The sequence below is a fragment of the Nicotiana tomentosiformis genome, chromosome 10 (assembly GCF_000390325.3).
Source record: "Nicotiana tomentosiformis chromosome 10, ASM39032v3, whole genome shotgun sequence".
Taxonomy (NCBI): Eukaryota; Viridiplantae; Streptophyta; class Magnoliopsida; order Solanales; family Solanaceae; genus Nicotiana; species Nicotiana tomentosiformis.
In genome coordinates this window covers 72122028-72139940 of record NC_090821.1, presented here as the reverse complement: position 1 = coordinate 72139940, position 17913 = coordinate 72122028, and the positions used below count along the sequence as shown (strand labels likewise).

At 37.9% G+C, this 17913-nt stretch overlaps 1 protein-coding gene and 2 long non-coding RNA genes across 4 annotated transcripts; all 3 read left to right on the top strand.

The window, feature by feature from the left end:
• Positions 1-2371: 2371 nt before the first annotated feature.
• On the top strand, positions 2372-4075 carry LOC117278350 (uncharacterized). 2 transcript variants are annotated; one of them, XR_011411628.1, is made up of 2 exons: positions 2372-2754; positions 3932-4075. It is a non-coding gene; the product is annotated as an uncharacterized lncRNA (long non-coding RNA). The 2 variants fall into 2 exon arrangements; XR_011411629.1 differs by lacking the exon at positions 2372-2754 and adding an exon at positions 2769-3187.
• A 1039-nt stretch (positions 4076-5114) lies between these two features.
• LOC138891439 (uncharacterized) lies at positions 5115-6575 on the top strand. Its single transcript, XM_070187121.1, has 2 exons — positions 5115-5502; positions 5710-6575. The coding sequence occupies exons 1-2, from the start codon at positions 5115-5117 to the stop codon at positions 6573-6575; spliced, it is 1254 nt and encodes a 417-aa protein (XP_070043222.1).
• A 3107-nt stretch (positions 6576-9682) lies between these two features.
• On the top strand, positions 9683-11056 carry LOC138900647 (uncharacterized). Its single transcript, XR_011411764.1, has 3 exons — positions 9683-9806; positions 10129-10192; positions 10969-11056. It is a non-coding gene; the product is annotated as an uncharacterized lncRNA (long non-coding RNA).
• Positions 11057-17913: the final 6857 nt, after the last annotated feature.

The following is a 17913-nucleotide window of genomic DNA, read 5'->3' as shown; positions in this document are numbered from 1 at the left end:
TTTTACCCTTAGTAGCAATTATGACGAATAACTTTATTCCTAATCTTATCTAACCTGGACCCTGATGTGCCTGCACATCCATTTCAACATTCTCCTGCTGCCTTGCAAAATAGTAAAAAATCCCGTCTAATTAATGCTTCAAATAAAGCTCTTCATTGCATGTTTTATCGTGTCTTGCATTAAAGAAGAAAGTAAAGGGGTTTAATCAAAGGAATTAATGCGTTGTACTTTGGTAGTTGCTATAGCGTGTGAATCTTTATTGACCAGTAATTGGATTGTGGTTATTAATCATGTCTTACTATTTCAATAACAATGTGATTTCACCAGCCAATGTCCTCAGTTTAGTAATCAAACTGTAACAATTATTTTAGTTAAGTATGTAAAGAAGTTGATTAGGGAATAGTATTGTTGGACGAAGATAAAACAATTTAGCCACCTTTTACTCCACCACAAAAGGATGGTATTTCAAGTAGATTTCTGTTTTAAGAGGATTTTGGGCAAGTGGGGTTGGTTTGATGTAGTTGAGCATATTAAGGCGGATTGATGAATGAAATGGGGCCAAGATGTGGGAGATTTTGGAGGTCAAAAGATAGCACATTGGAATGATGGAAATTATCAAAGTGGTGAAGCTGAAGCAAAGGCCATGGCCTTTTGTTGGTAACCTAAGCATAATTTCTGTAGACCTAAAGAGTAGAAATGATACAATCGAGGATGAAGTGCAACTCGGCGTACAAAGTATGCCGTGTTTATATAAAGTTCGAGTAATGACCGCACTTCATGTAAACAATCTGCCTTAATATAAATATTAGTTGTTGTTTTTTCATGACTCGAACTCGTGACCTATAAATCATACGGAAATAACATTACCGTTACTCCGAGATACCATCAAAAGGTATGGTGAATAATTTAAATTTTAAGATTTTGAGTTCGAGTTTTAAATATAAAGAAAATTATTGATAAGAAGCATTTTGTTCGAACCTATTAGGCATGAATTCGAATTTAATCGGATACCAAATGGTTAAAAAAAGAAAAAGAGTAAAAATGATGTGATTTTTCTTTTTAGACTTTGGGGTGATTATTTTGTCAATGTGATAGTGATTTTCATTGTCTAACGAATTTTATGTTGTGTGATGATTAGTCAAAGAGTTTAAGTGATCAACTTTTTTGACGTGAGGTTTCTCATGTCTTGTTCCATAAGATTGTATGTGCATTTACATACACAATGATATAATATATAGAACTTATTACAAATGATGAGCACACATTAAACTATCTCAATTTGTCTCTTCTTGTCATTATAGTAGAAATTATAGAAAACTAAACGTGATTGGAGGAGAAATTTTTGACCATAATACCAACTTTGACATTATAAAAAAAAACGCTACGTGAAGAAAAGGTGAAATCATACTCTAACCAAAACTATCAAATTTTTAGTCTAACTTTAAACTTTGACATTCTTCTCCTATCAATTTATAGTTCAACCATTGAACGGTGATTTTATGTGTAAACATAAGAAACTAATATTAGTATATATTGGAATTCTGACTCTAGCTTAAAACACATGTTATAACAACTCTTTTATAAGTGAATAATAAATGTTGTACACGTATTTTGTAACAAAAATAACAACTTAAACAAAGTACAAACATGGTGGTAAGGCACACAAATTTCAAAAATTTTAACAATCCATTTCACTAATTTCATAATAAACTTACAATAATATCAATAAAATTTTGTTATTGCAACTTGAACTCTAAGATTATCTATTTTATTGCTATTTTTTTTATAACTTAACTCACAAAGTCATTTTTACCTTTTTTGTGGCAAACCTTTATCCATGGTCCCCATAATTTAAATGGTGCACTTGAATAAGTATTTGCATTTCACTTTCTTTTTTCATTGAAAATGTTAAGTAATATTCCTTAGTCCCCTTGCTTTCTTACAATATCTTATTATTCTTGTGAAATAAACTATCTCTTGGTCTTTTAGCTTGAAGTTGATCAATGAAACTGGATGTTCTTCCCTCTTTTTCCTAGTTTTCCTTTGTTTATTTCTTTTTCTTTTTAAAAATCCAAAAAAGAAAAGAAAAGATAAAGCTATTACCAAAACTCCTCATTCAACGTACTAAAGTATATCTGAATAAACTTTGAAAAGTAAAGGCAATCCCTTCTGTCAATGTTCCCAAGAATCTTTGCGTTCTGTTTCTTACACGTAACACTTTGGTCCCTGACCACTAAAAAAGGTGGATAGTATTTCTTAACGCCAGATGTCTCGAGTTTAAATTCTAAAATTGCAAAAGATCTTATTTTGCCAGATCCTTTAATGGATATTAGGCGGCAAAAATTTAAATTAATTGGGACTTCAAAATGAGCCTCGAACATCAAGCAGAAAACAAAAATACACTTTGATTCCTCTGCTATTTTCTTTTCGATACACTATTATAAAAAGTTAGTCCGCGAGGATAATGAGGACATATGGGATATTTAGTGAATAATTTAAGTCCAAAAAAAAAAATTAACAAAAGAACTAACAAATAAAATAAAACAAAACAAAACAAAAAAGAAAAAAGGGATAAGGAATTGAAAGAAAAGGGCCGAAGCCCATTAGAACATATCTGCCAATTGAAAAGGGTTGGGGGAAGGGGAACGAAGCAAAAGCTTCAGAGAAACGAAAAAACAAAAAACGAACAGAGAAGGAAAGAAAGAAAAGAGAAAAGAAGGAGGAACTAGCTGATGCAGTGCGTTGGAACTATAGGTATAATTGTTGAGGAATCTTAAGCACTGATTGTGTCTTACGGGTATTACTTGAGTTTCTTCTTCTTCTGGTAGATTTTAATTTCGATTCTCATGATTGGAAGATTCTACAAAGTAATAGAAATTACACTAGTTCATTCACACAATTGAGAATTTTCTTCCTAAAGAATCGATAGAACTTTATGAAATTGGATTAATAAATTATATGAATAGGTTGGAGTTGATAGATTAGTAATTACTCATATGTGGGTAAGTATAATTCGGCGAATTAAGAGTCAATTATGAAATCTCGAGGGTTGGGTATTCTAAATTAGCTATGAATAAGCCTAAATAAGGAAATTAACACGAGATCGATATTATGTAATTATAGATTAATTGGAGGAATTTGTACGAATTGCTCGAGGTAAAGGATTTGGTATTTCGGCACGAGTACTGTGAGTAGTAATCTTACCGCAATTTGTGTTTTCATAACTTGCATGATTTACACTTGATTTTTAATATGAATATGTTACCGATTATTTTGAGTTGCATGTGGGACAAGTCTTTTACTCGATATGATACCGAAATAGTTATTTGAGATGATTACCGTTATTTTAAATATTCGTGTTGTCACTAAATATGTTTTACCCTTACTTGAATTTACGGTTATCGAAATAAAATTACATGATTTGATAAGAACCGAAATTTTCTATATTGTTTTAAAATATTTTCTTATGAGTATATACGGATTTACAAAGACAAGTATAAATGGAAGTAGACTTTGAAGGATCCCGTAGCTAACGGCGGGTTCGTTAGACCTGATTTCCCTCGAGTAGGTAGAACTAGCATACCGTTACCGATTTTCCTCGAATAGGGACTACCATTATATTTGACTTCTTGCGAAGAAGTCCACAGTTATACCGATTACATGATCCATTTATTGAAACCTCCCAAACATGAATATTGATATTACACAGTATTTACCGAGCTTATTACCGAATTGTCAATTGATTTATATTACATGAAAAACATAATGATACTGATTATTATTTATTGTTTCTGAAAGTGCATTCTTATGATATTTTCTGTTTAAAATATATACTAGCATGTTTTCTGACTTGTCGCCAATAAAAACGGTTGTGGTTTAAGTGTTATTACTCACTGAGATAGCGACTCATTCCCCGCTAATTTTTTTACAGAGACAGCAGTTGACGCGGGCGAGGATTTCGTTAATTAGAGCGCACGGGTTGATAGTTCTTGATGAGCCTCGCACTTGTTCGCGTGGGCGGAGATTTTATTTATTGTTATGGTCTTTTCTTTGAACTCTTAGAGTCGCTCCATAGTCATTCTTTTAGTATCTTGAGTATTCTTTTGTTATTATAGACTTATGTTGAGTATCACTCATTCTTATCAAAGTTGGAGATACAGTAGTATTTCTAGTTGTTAGTGGGTGGACTATTAATGGTAGATATTTATTTTGGTTAATTGATAAATTCATTATCGTTTGAATTGATATTAGGACGTTTGGTTGTTGATTTGAGACAGAGAAATTTTTGGGATAGTCCAAAAACAGGGAAAATTCTGTCCGATTTTCTGTAAAATACCGATGAGGCTTACTTGGGGGCACTTGCTCCTAAGTGCCGGTCATGATCCTAAATTGGGTCATGACAAAGTTGGTATCAGAGTTTAGGCTTTAAGTGCCGAGTCATGGAGCAATGTTTAGTAAAGTCTTGTTCATGGGTATGTAGGCGCCCATACTTATGATCTTGAGGCTACTGAACATCTAGGAATATTTTTCCTTCTTTCATTCTTTGATCGTGCATTGAGATAACTTGAGATTGAATTTGGAGTATTTCTTTCGCAGATGGCTAGGACACGCACACCTTCATCTGCTGGATGTGGTGCTAGACGTGGTACTACCTGGGGTAGCGGTCAAGTTGGGGTTCATCAAACTAGAAGACAGGCTGCTCCTCAACCTGAAGTTGGAAACATGGGTCAACCCCAAGCTACTATGCCATATCAAGTGCAAGAACAGGTGGTTCTGGACGCTCCATTACCAGTGCCAACTGTTGTACCTATTGTTGCCTTACCTGCAGACGCAATGGCAAGGTTATTGAATGTGTTAGAGGCATTGATGCCTACTCAGGGTGGAAGTTCAGCTCCTCAGGCTACTTTACAGACACAAGTACCTGCACAGACTCAGACTTTTGGGAATAAGGAAGTATCCCTATAAGAGTTCCTGAAATTGAAATCACCAAAATTCACAAGTTCTGATAATTCAGCAGATCCTCAAAGTTTCTTGGATGTGACACTCAAGTCATTACGTGCTCTAGAATGTTCTAGAGATAGAGTCGTGGAGCTCGCAACATAAAACTAGAGGATATGGCCAATACATGGTATGAAACTGTGTTGCTGGGAAGGCCATCAGGAGCAACACCACTGACATGGGACGAGTTCACTAAGTTGTTCATGAATCATTTTCTTCCAGACAGCCTGATGCAAAAATTTGCTAAAGACTTTGAGAGATTGGTTCAGACTCCAGATATGGATGTGTCAACATATAACACCAAGTTTTGTAAACTGGCCAGATATGCTCCTTACTTAGTGCCCACCGAAGAAGCTCGAGTTCAGAGGTCTGTTGATGGATTGGTTGGTCGTCTATACACTGCAGTAGACCCGCAGATGAAGACTTTATCCTACTCTGATGCAGTCGACCTTGCTAGAAAGATTGAAACCAAGGGACGTGATGAGCATGCAACTAGTGATTTACGTAAGAAGGCCAAGACATGAGGGTCTTTCAGTGGCGGATTTAGTGAAAATCGAAGAGTAGGAAATCAGAGACAACAATAATAGAGTTCTCAGATAGGAACACACCTGTCTTCACAGTCCACATACAGACCACATTACAGATAGGGTACTAGGGGGCCATCATCATCTGGACATCGTAATTCTGGGCAGATATATGCCACTACTTCAGTCTGCCAGACCTGTGGTAGATCACATTTGGGCCAATGTCATGTTCTAACTGGAGAGTGCTTTCGGTGTGGCCAGTTGGGACATCACTTTAGGGATTGCCCTCAGCCTCCGAGAAATTTCAACCAGGCTTTTATTCAGTCAGTTGCACCTACTCAAACTACTCGTAATACTTCAGGTGCTACAGGTACAGGAAATAGAGGTCGAGGTGCTGGAGACCGTGCTATTGTGAATAAAGGACAAGGGAATACTGGTAGAGGTCAGGCGAGAGTTTTTGCATTTACTAGACAATATGCTCATGCCTCGAATGCTGTGGTCACATATATTTTTTCTATCTGTTCATTTGATGCACTTGCATTGATTGATCCGGGATCTACTCACTCCTATGTGTCCTCGTACTTTTCTTTGAGGTTTAATAGACAACCTGAGATATTGAATGATCCTTTTCTAGCTGCTATTCCTATTGGGGAGTCTCTATTAGCTGAATATATGTACCGTGCTTATCAGATTCGGGTTGAGGGCAGAGATACTCTAGCTGACCTTATTGTACTTAATATGATTGACTTTGACATACTGATGGGAATGGATTGGTTATCTTCTTTCTATGCTATCGCAAATTGTCATGCAAAGATAGTTAAGTTTGAGATACCAAACGAACCCAGTTTTATTCTAAGAGGGAGTCAGGTTCGAGAGATTTGCAAAGTTGTATCTTTTATGAATGCTCAACGACTTCTGAAGAAAGGTTGCTTGGGTCTCTTAGCTATTGTAAATGACACAAGAAAGGAAACAGTTAGTATAGAAAATGTACCAGTAGTGAGAGAATTTTATGATGTATTTTCTGAGGATTTATCAGGATTGCCTCCAGTATGAGAAATAGATTTTGGTATTGATTTGCCACATGACACACAACCCATATCAATACCCCCATATCGGATGGCACCAGTAGAGTTGAATGAGCTAAAACAACAACTGCAAGATTTATTAGATACGGGGTTTATCAGATCAAGTATATCTCCATGGGGTGCACCAGTACTGTTCGTAAAGAAGAAAGACGGATCCCTGAGAATGTGCATTGACTACAGGTAGTTGGACAAGATAACAATATGCAATAAATATCCTTTGCCTCATATAGACGACATGTTTGATCAGTTACAAGGAGCTGCCCATTTTTCAAAGATTGACCTCCGTTCTGGTTATCATCAGCTTAGAATCAAAGATGAAGATATTTCTAAGATTGCTTTCAGAACTGGATACGGGCACTATGAGTTTCTTGTGATGCCTTTCGGACTAACTAATGCTCCAGTTGCATTCATGGATTTAATGAATAAGGTGTTCAAGCCGTTTCTAGATAGATTTGTAATAGTATTTATTGATGATATCCTGATATATTCTCGTAGTCAAGGAGAACACGAGAATCATCTCAGGATTGTGTTGCAGACATTGCGAGAACATAGGCTTTATGCTAAGTTCTCGAAGCGTGAATTTTGTCTAGACTCAGTAGCATTTCTGGGGCATGTTGTATCCAAAGATGGAATTGTGGTAGATCCTAAGAAGACAGAAGTTGTGCAAAAATGGCCCAAACCTACTTCTCCGAGAGAGATTCGTAGCTTTTTAGGCTTGGCATGCTATTATAGGCGTTTTGTGCAGGATTTCTCCAAAATAGCAGCGCCACTAACTAAGCTAACACAGAAAAATGCAAGGTTTTAGTGGATGAAATAATGTGAGCAGAGCTTTCAAAAACTCAAAATGTGTCTGACAACCACACCCATATTAGCCTTACCATCGGGTTCTGATTTACAGTATTCTGTGACGTCTCGAGGGTGGGATTAGGATGTGTTCCCATGAAAAATGATCGCGTTATAGCTTATGCATCGAGACAATTGAAAAGGCACGAGCAAAACTATCCTACACAAGATTTGGAGATGGCTGCAGTGGTATTTGCTCTAAAAATTTGGAGGCATTACCTATATGGCGAAACTTGTGAGATTTATACTCACCATAAAAGTCTGAAGTATATCTTTCAGCATAGAGATCTAAATCTTCGGCAGTGTCGGTGGATGGAACTACTCAAGGACTATGACTGTTCTATTTTGTATCATCCTGGAAAAGCCAATGTGGTGGCTGATGCATTGAGTAGAAAATCTATGGGGAGTTTGGCACATATAGCTCCTACAAAGAGACTTTTGGCCAAAGATATTCAGAGACTAGAAGGTGCGGGTATCGGATTTAGTGTCGGAGATTTAGAGGCATTGTTGGCTTCTGCTCACGCTAAGTCTTCATTAGTTGAGCGCATTAAGGCCACCCAATATGAGGATGAGTGATTTTGCAAATATAGAGATGAGGCCTTAGCTGGTAAAAGCAAGGATATGATTGTTGAAAGTGATGGTGTTCTTCGAATGGGTGACAGACTATGTGTCACAGACGTAGATGGGTTGAGGCATGTTATTCTTAAAGAAACTCACAACTCTAGATACACTATATATCCTGGATCCACAAAAATGTATCATGACCTAAAGTAATTTTATTGGTAGGAAGGTATGAAGAAAGATGTTGCTAACTTTGTTTCTAGTTGTTTGACTTGTCAGGAGGTCAAGGCTGAGCATCAGCGACCCGCAGGACTGTTACAACAAATTGAGATTCCAGAGTGGAAATGGGAAAGAATTACTATGGATTTTGTCACCGGTATACCACGAACCCTTAGAGGTTATGACTTAGTATGGGTGATTGTAGATCGATTGAAAAAATTAGCACACTTTTTGCCAGTGAAAACTACATATAGTGGAGTAAGATATGCATAGATATTTATGAACGAAATTGTCCGACTTCACGGAGTTCCAGTATCCATCATCTCTGATAGAGGATCACCGTTTACTTCACACTTTTGGAAATATTTTCAAGAAGCATTGGGTACACGAGTAGATCTTAGTACTGCATTTCACCCACAGATAGACGGCCAGTCCGAACGTACTATACAAATCTTGGAGGATATGTTGAGAGCTTGCATTCTTGAGTTTGGAGGTAGTTGGGACGCTTATCCTTTAGCTGAATTTGCTTACAATAATATCTTCCACTCCAGTATTCAAATGGCACCGTACGAAGCACTATATTGTAGAAGATTCCGTTCTTCTATCGGATGGTTTGAAGCTAGTGACACTAACTTATTGAGACCCGACTTAGTACAAGAAGCTATGGACAAGGTCCAGTTGATCAGACAGAGTTTGCTTACAGCTCAAAGCAGACAAAGATCTTATGCAGATAAGAGAAGAAGAGACTTAGTTTTCGCAACTGGAGACAAAGTATTCCTACGAGTCTCTCCTATGAAGGGTGTGATGCGACTTGGGAAAAGAGGCAAGTTGAGCCCCATATTTGTAGGACCGTATGAGATACTAGACTGAGTGAGAGCTGTGGCTTATCGTTTGGCACTTCCTCCTGAGTTGTCTTTTATTCATCCAGTATTTCATGTCGCTATGCTTAGAAAATGTATATCGGACTCCTCTCATGTGCTTGAAGCACCGACTATACCGCTTGATGAAACGTTGTCTTACGAGGAGAAGCCGATGGCAATTGTTGATAGACAAGTAAGAAAGCTACGGTCAAAGGAAATTATGTTCATGAAAGTCATATGGAGAAACCATACAGTTGAAGAAGCTACATGGGAAGTGGAAGATGTTATGCGAGTCAAGTATCCTTATTTATTTCAAACTACAGATACGTACTTGAGTTAAATTCGGGGACCGAATTTCATAAGGTGGGGAGGATATAATACCCCAATATTTTAAATGAGGACATATGGTATATTTAGTGAATAATTTAATTCCAAAGAAAAAAACAATAAAAGAACTAACTAATAAAACAAAAAAAGAAGGAAAAGGGGATAAGGAATTGAAAGAAAAGGGCCGAAGCCCATTAGAACATATCTGTCAATTGAAAAGGGTTGGGGGGGAGGGGAACGAAGCAAAAGCTTTAGAGGAACGAAAAAACAAAAAACAAGCAGAGAAGGAAAGAAAGAAAAGAGAAAAGAAGGAGGAAGTAGCTGATGCAGTGCGTTGGAACCATAGCTATAACTGTTGAGGAATCTTAAGCACTAATTATGTCTTACGGGTATTACTTGAGCTTCTTCTTCTGGTAGATTTTAATTTCGATTCTCATGATTGGAAGATTCTATAGAGTAATAGAAATTACACTAGTTCATTCACACAATTGAGAATTTTCTTCCTAAAGAATCGATAGAATTTATGAAATTGGATTAATAAATTATATGGATAGGTTGGAGTTGATAGATTAGTAATTACTCATATGTGGGTAAATTTAATTTGGCGAATTAAGAGTCAAATATGAAACCTCGAGGGTTGGGTATTCTAAATTAGCTATGAATTAGCCTAAACAAGAAAATTAATATGAGATCGATATTATGTAATTATAGATTGATTGGAGGAATTTGTACGAATTGCTCGAGGTGAAGCATTTGGTATTTTGGCACGAGTATTGTGAGTGGTAATCTTACCGCAATTTGTGTTTTCATAACTTGCATGATTTACACTTGATTTTTAATATGAATATGTTACCGATTATTTTGAGTTGTATGTGGGACAAGTCTTTTACTCGATATGATACTGAAATAGTTATTTGAGATGATTACCGTAATTTTAAATATTCTTGTTAGCACTAGATATGTTTTACCGTTACTTAAATTTACGGTTATCGAAATGAAATTACATGATTTGATAAGAACTGAAATGCCCTATATTGTTTTAAAATATTTTCTTATGAGTATATACGGATTACAAAGATAAGTATAAATGGAAGTAAACTTTGAAGGATCCCGTAGCTAACGGTGAGTTCGTTAAACCTGGTGCACTCTGTAATTACCGAGTACAGTAATAGCCCTCACTAGTGGGAAGGTAGAACTAGCATACCGTTACCGATTTTCCTCGAGTAGGGACTGCCGTTATATTTGACTTCTTGCGAAGAAGTCCACAGTTATACTGATTACATGATCCATTCATTGAAACATTCCAAACATGAATATTGATATTACACAATATTTACCGAGCTTATTACCGAATTGTCAATTGATTTATATTACATGAAAAACATAATGAAACTGATTATTATTTATTGTTTCTGAAAGTGCATTCTTATAATATTTTCTGTTTAAAATATATACTAGCATATTTTCTGACTTGTCCCCACTAAAAACGATTGTGGTTAAGTGTTATTACTCACTGAGCTAGCGTCTCATTCCCCGCTAACTTGTTTACAGAGACAGTAGTTGACGCGGGCGAGGATTTCGTTAATTAGAGCGTACAGGTTGATAGTTCTTGATGAGCCTCGCACGTGTTCGCGTGGGCGGAGATTTTATTTATTGTTATGCTCTTTTCTTTGAACTCTTAGAGTCGCTCTATAGTCATTCTTTTAATATCTTGAGTATTCTTTTGTTATTATAGACTTATGTTGAGTATCGCTCATTCTTATCAAAGTTGGAGATAAAGTAGTATTTCTAGTTATTAGTGGGTGGACTATTAATGGTAGATATTTATTTTGATTAATTGATAAAGTCATTGTCGTTTGAATTGATATTAGGATGTTTGGTTGTTGATTTGAGACAGGAAAAATTTTGGGATAGTCCAAAAACAGGAAAAACTCTGTCCGATTTTCTGTAAAATACCGATGAGACTTACTTGGGGGCATTTGCTCCTAAGTGCCGGTCATGATCCTAAATTGGGTCGTGACAAAACTCATGTAAGGCGTAAGGTGTTATGTAACGATTTCACTTGAAAAAGTTACGCATTTACTTTATTAAATGGGAAAAGGTCCAAATTCTACTATTAAATATTGTCTACATCTAACATTCGTTATACTATTCGATCAAATTTATCCCTACTGTTATATTATCTGACCAAATTTATCTCTATCATCAATAAACTTTTAAAAATTACCTCTCAATCCGTCAGATGACCCAAAATCTCCCAAACCAGTTTAGTTAAGTCACTTGTTCTTTTTCTTGATCCATTATTTTCAAGATGACCCTTGAAAATTTTGTATTGTCGAATTCAACTTTGCTTTAATCAAATACCTACGCATTGTGCACTATTAAGTTAGTCGACCGAACTCTATACTAACTAGACAATTATAAAATATATTCAAATATGTATGTACATGCATGATGAGTAGCCACATATAATACCTAACAAATAGACCCACAGAATTCTGTGGTGTATATATGGTTGAAAAATTATAAAAAATTTAAACCAATTCCAAAACCATTATCACAAGTAGAAAATTTGGTGCAATGGTAATTAAAAATATTCGTGAATAATTTATATAGTTTAGTACTTTTAACAATCACTAATAGTAATTTCTGAAAATAGTGGATCAAGAAGAAGAACAAGTGATTTAAATAAAAGGAGTTTTTTACAAAGATGATCTCTTTATAAAAATTATTTTCGTAACTAATAGTATTTTCTGTTTATTCCAAATATAGCATATTTTATTACAGATATATAGCATTAATAAAAAAACTCATTAATTGTTATCCCTTAAATACCGCTATAAGGGGCATCCTATTTAATAGCCAAAATGCAAGCACCCCATATCTAAGGAAAACATTGCAATCTTCACTAATACTGTGTAAACATATTGCATAGTTTTTCTTTCCATAAACAAAAAAATACGAATAATCTCAAATCTATTTCGCTGATTTATGCCATCTTATTCAAATAGGATTATTGTATTTGTCGAAGATACCTATCATACCTTTGTCCTTCAATATTATTATGCTAGTACATAATAAAATATTATTGTAAATATATACACTATTAAATACCATCATTATACTATATATACATATTTATACATAATTATATACTATTATAATATTGTGTATATATGTATTCCTTGTATATAATTATTATCTACTATTATTAAAATTAATAATACACAATCAATATACACATTAGTTATAATGACCCGACCGGTCGTTTTGAGTATTACAACCCCGTTCCCGCATTTACTACTCAAATTGTGCTTTACAATTATTATATGACTTGCCGGGGTAATTGGTTCGGGTCCGGTGAGGTCTTGGAATGAATTGGAACACTTAGTTCCAAAGTGTAAAACTTAAGTTGAAAAGGTTGGCTGGATGTCGACCTATGTGTAAACGACCCTGGAATAAAGTTTTGATGATTCCAATAGCTCCGTATGGTGATTTTGGACTTAGAAGCGTATCCGAAAAATTATTTAGAAGTTCGTAACTAAATTAGGCTTGTAATGGCGAAACTAGAAATTAAATTTAGAAGTTTGACCGGGGAGTTAACATTTTGATATCGGGGTCGAAATTCAGTTCTGAAAATTTTCACAGGTCCATTGTGTTATTTATGACTTGTGTGCAAAATTTGAGGTCAATCGGGCTTGATTTGATAAGTTTCGGCATCGGATGTAGAAGTTGGAAGTTCTTAGTTTCATTAAACTTGAATTGGGGTATGATTCGTGGTTTTAGCATTGTTTGATGTGATTTGAGACTTCTACTAAGTTCGTATGATGTTTTAGAACTTATTGGTATATTTGGTTGAGGTCCTGGGGGCCTCGGGTGAGTTTCAGATGGTTAACAAATCAAATTTGGACTTAGAACAATTGAAACTTGCTGCTGCCTACTGATGGAATTGCACCTGCGGAAATTGGCTCGCAAATGCGAGCCCGCAGATGCGACAAAATGGTCGCATATGCGGCCTGGGCTAAGAGGGGACTTGCATCGCAGAAGCGAGTCCGCAGAAGCGAAGGCAGTCGCAGAAGCGGTTGCTTCACCGCAAAAGCGGAACCCTAGATGCGGTTAAAATTACGCAGAAGTGGAACCTCTGGGCAGTGTACAAAAATTGAGGGTTCCGACATTTTTGTTATTTTGGACATTTTCAACACGGTTTTGGGCAATTTTTCAGAGAGAATTCACGGAAAAACTTGAGATACGAGACTTTCGGATATCAATTCGCAAGGCAAAGGCATAGCGGAGTAAAGAATTACATGGTTTGAGGTAAGTAACACTTCTAAACTTGGTTCTGAGGGTATGAATCCCCTAATTTGGTGTTATATAAATTATTTGGAGGTGACACACATGATAGTTGACGAGCGTGTGGACGTGCACCATAGAAATTGTGACTTGAATATATTCTGTGAAGTTGTAAAATTAAAGAATCATGTTATTATCCGAACATTTTTCTCGTGTTAGGGAAATTGAGCTGAGAATTGTATTAAAGATTATGATTGGGCTACGTGCCGATATTTTTGGGACCCACAAGGTCGTGTTGCTGTTGAATTTAATTATTTTAAAAATGTATATTTCATACTTAGTCATGTTCATCCATTATGAGTATATAAATGGGATCGGGGTTGCCCGCCTGCAGCAGGCCATATTGGCTTTATATATATTATTACTATATGGAACGAGGGTGCCCATCTGCAGCAGGACTTATAGGCTTTATTATTATACGGATCGGGATTGCCCGCCTGCAGTTGGCCATATCGGCTTTATATCACGCTTGGGCTGAAGGAGCCCCTCCGAAGTCTGTACACACCCCTAGTTAGATGATTATATATTCGGGATGGACTTCCCAGGGCATGTACTTGCCTTACTTATTTATATTATGATAAATTTTCTCTGGACATGGATCTTGTCCGTATCATTTACATTTGGGGATAAATTACCCTAGGGCTGGATTGGCCTTATACGGTACTGAGTGACTGACTGTCAGTCGATGTGTATATATATACGGGATGGAATATCCCTGGGCTAGATTGGCCATAAACAGTACCGAATGATTAGTGACCAGTAGTACATGAGGTCTTTCCACTGAGATGTCACATTCCTCATATCATGTAGTATTGATCTATTTTGTTTGTATTGAGTTTAATTGTTGAACTTGAAAGTATGCCTACATCTCTGTGCCATTATTTATGTACTAGATTTTACCTACGGAGCTCGTCACTACTTTCAGCCCAGAGGTTAGTCTTGTTACTTATTGAGTTGATTGTACTCATACTACACTCTGCACCTCGTGTGCAGATCCAGGTGCTTTCGAACACGGCGACTGATAGATCTCAGAGTGCTATCAGTTGGAGACTATCAAGGTAGCTGCCTGGCGTCCGCTGACCTTGACTCTCTTTCCTTCAGTTTTATACTGTTCTATACTTTCAGGCAGTGTTTCATCAGTCAGACTTTGTATTCATATTAAATGCTCATGTACTCAGTGACACCGGATTTTGGGAGTGTTTATATCTATATTTGTGAGATTTCTTTCGCTGAATTTAAATATTATATTTTCAAATTTAAAAGATATGGTATTTTATTGAGATTGTCGGCTTGCCTAGTATTGAGATAGGCGCCATCACGATAGGTGAGATTTTGGGTTGTGATAAGTTGGTATCAGAGCCTAGGTTATATAGGTCTCACGAGTCATGAGCAGGTTTAGTAGAGTCTTGCGGATCGGTATGGAGATGTCTGTACTTATCTTCGAGAGGCTACCGAACCTTTAGGAAAATTTCACTTTCTTATATTCTGTCGTGTGAATTTGTTGATTCCGGAAACTAAAATTCTGTTATTCTATTCTCTCACAGATGGTGAGGGCATGTATTACTAGATCGGACGATCAGCCACCAGTTAGAGCCGCGAGAGGCCGGGGCCGTGGTAGAGGCCATGGCCGTGGTAGAGGCCAAGACCGAGGTAGAGGTCGAGGTGTAGCTCGTACAACAGTTGGAGTAGCACTTGTAGCACCACCAATTGCTCCAACTCAGGAGCAGATTCCATATATAGCTGAGCCAACAGGACCATCTCAGGCACCAGTTGTGCCCATTGTGATTCTAGGCCTTCAGCAGGCATTGGCCCATATATTGACAGTTTGCACTGGTCTTGCTCAGGTGGTTTTGGATCAGGCCGCACCTGCCACTTCTCACGCCGGGGAGGTACTCATACCCTTGTTGCACGTACTCCAGAGCATGTAGTGCAGGGACTTCAGATACCGGAGGCACTACCAGCCCATCCAGCTGCAGCTGCTCAGGCCCCGGTAGTCCCCATTATGGCAGATGATGAGCAGAGGAGACTTGAGAGATTTGGGAGGCTTCAACCTCCATAATTTAGCGATGCTGAGTCACAGGATGCTCAGGGTTTTCTGGATAAATGCCAGCAGATGCTTCGGACAACGAGTATTCTGGAGACCAGTGGGGTCTCATTTACTACTTTTTAGTTTTCTGGGGCTGACTTTAGATGGTGGGAGGCTTATGAGAGGCGCAAGCCGGTCGGTGCAGCACCACTTACATAGCAGGAGTTCTCTGTTCTCTTTTGGGAAACGTTCATGTCACAGTCTTGCAGGGAGGAGCAGAGCAGACAGTTTGAGCAGCTTCAGCAGGATGGCATGTCTGTGACCCAGTACAAGATGAGGTTTTCTGAGTTGGCTAATCATATAGTTTGGTTGGTTCTCACTAATAGGGAGAGGATTAGGAGGTTCATTGATGGCCTAACGTATCAGCTACGGTTGCTTATGACTAGGGAGAGGGTATCTGGTGCCACTTTTGATGAGGTGGTTGACATTGCTCGGCAGATAGAGGTGGTCCGTAGCTAGGAGCATAGTGAGAGGGAGGCCAAGAGGCCTCGAGGTTTGGGCAGTTCTGGTGGGGTACCTTCTGGAGGGCAGTCCTACAACAGTAGGGGTCGCCTTTACAGGCATACTTAGATGGGTCGTCCAGTTTACCGTGGTGCATTATCCAGCCATGGTTCATACAGTTCTCATTAGGTTCAGTCATCTCTCAGTGCCTTGCTAGCCCAGAGTACGTCCCGTGCTCCTTCAGTTCAGGGTTCATTTGCACCAGGTGCTTCTAGCAGTTATTCTGGTTCTCGAGGTACGCCTCAGAATCACCACCATTTTTCGAGAGGGATTGTTATGAGTGTAGAGAGCTCGATCATGTGAGGAAATATTGTCCCCATATGTCGTGAGGTCCAGTTCAGCAGAGGAGTCAGGCTACTACTTCTGCACCAGTTGCTCCACCACCCGCCCAACCAGCTCGAGTGTGGTTCAGTCAGCTAGGGGTCGCCCAAGAGGGGGAAGCCGATCAGGTCCGATCAGGTGGCTGTCAGGCCCGATTCTATGCTTTTCCTTCCAGGCCAGATGCTACTACTTCAGATGCAGTGATCACAGGTATTGTCTTAGTGTGCTAGAGGGAGTCTTCTATATTATTTGACCTTTGTTCCACTTATTCGTATGTATCATCGTACTTTACTTATTATCTGGATATGCCTCGTAAGTCCTTAGTTTCACCTGTTCGTGTATCTACACCGGTAGGTGATACTATTATTGTGTACCGTGAGTATCGGTCATGTGTGGTAACTATTGGGGGACTGGAGACTAGAGTTGATCTCTTATTGCTTAGTATAGTTGATTTCTATGTAATCTTGGGTATGGATTGGTTGTCTCCATGTCATACTATTCTGGACTGTCACGCAAAAACCGTAACGTTGGTGATGCCAGGTTTGTCGAAGGTCGAATGGGGAGGTTCTATAGACTATGTTCCCAGTAGGGTAATTTCTTATTTGAAGGCCCAGCGTATGGTTGGGAAGGGGTGTTTGTCATATTTGGCCTTTGTGAGAGATGTTGATGCAAATACTCCTACTATTGATTCAATACCTATAGTGCGAAACTTTCTGGATGTATTTCCTGCAGATCTATCGGGTATGCCACCCGACAGGGATATTGATTTCGGTATTGACTTGGTGTCGGGCACTCAGCCTATTTCTATTTCTCCATATCGTATGGCACCGGCTGAGTTAAAAGAATTAAAAGAGCAACTTCAGGAACTTCTTGATAAGGGGTTTATTAAGCCTAGTGTGTCGTCTTGGGGTGCACCGGTTCTGTTTGTGAAAAAGAAAGATGGTACTATGTGTATGTGCATCGACTACAGGCAGTTGAACAAAGTTACAATCAAGAATTCCCTTGCCACGTTTTGATGATTTATTTGACCAGCATTAGGGAGCGAGGGTATTCTCCAAAATTAATTTGAGATCTGGGTATCACCAGTTGAAAATTTAGAATGCGGATATTCTAAAGACGGCATTCAGAACTCGTTATAACCACTATGCATTTCTCGTGATGTCTTTTGGGCTGACCAACGCCCCAGCAACATTTATGCACTTGTTGAATAGTGTATTCCTGGCATATCTTGGTTCATT

Coding starts and splice junctions, on each gene's coding strand:
- LOC138891439 (XM_070187121.1), top strand. CDS start 5,115: ATGGCCAATACATGGTATGAAACTGTGTTGCTGGGAAGGCCATCAGGA. Junction 5,503..5,709: donor GCATGCAACTAGTGATTTAC/GTAAGAAGGCCA, acceptor CCACTACTTCAG/TCTGCCAGACCTGTGGTAGA.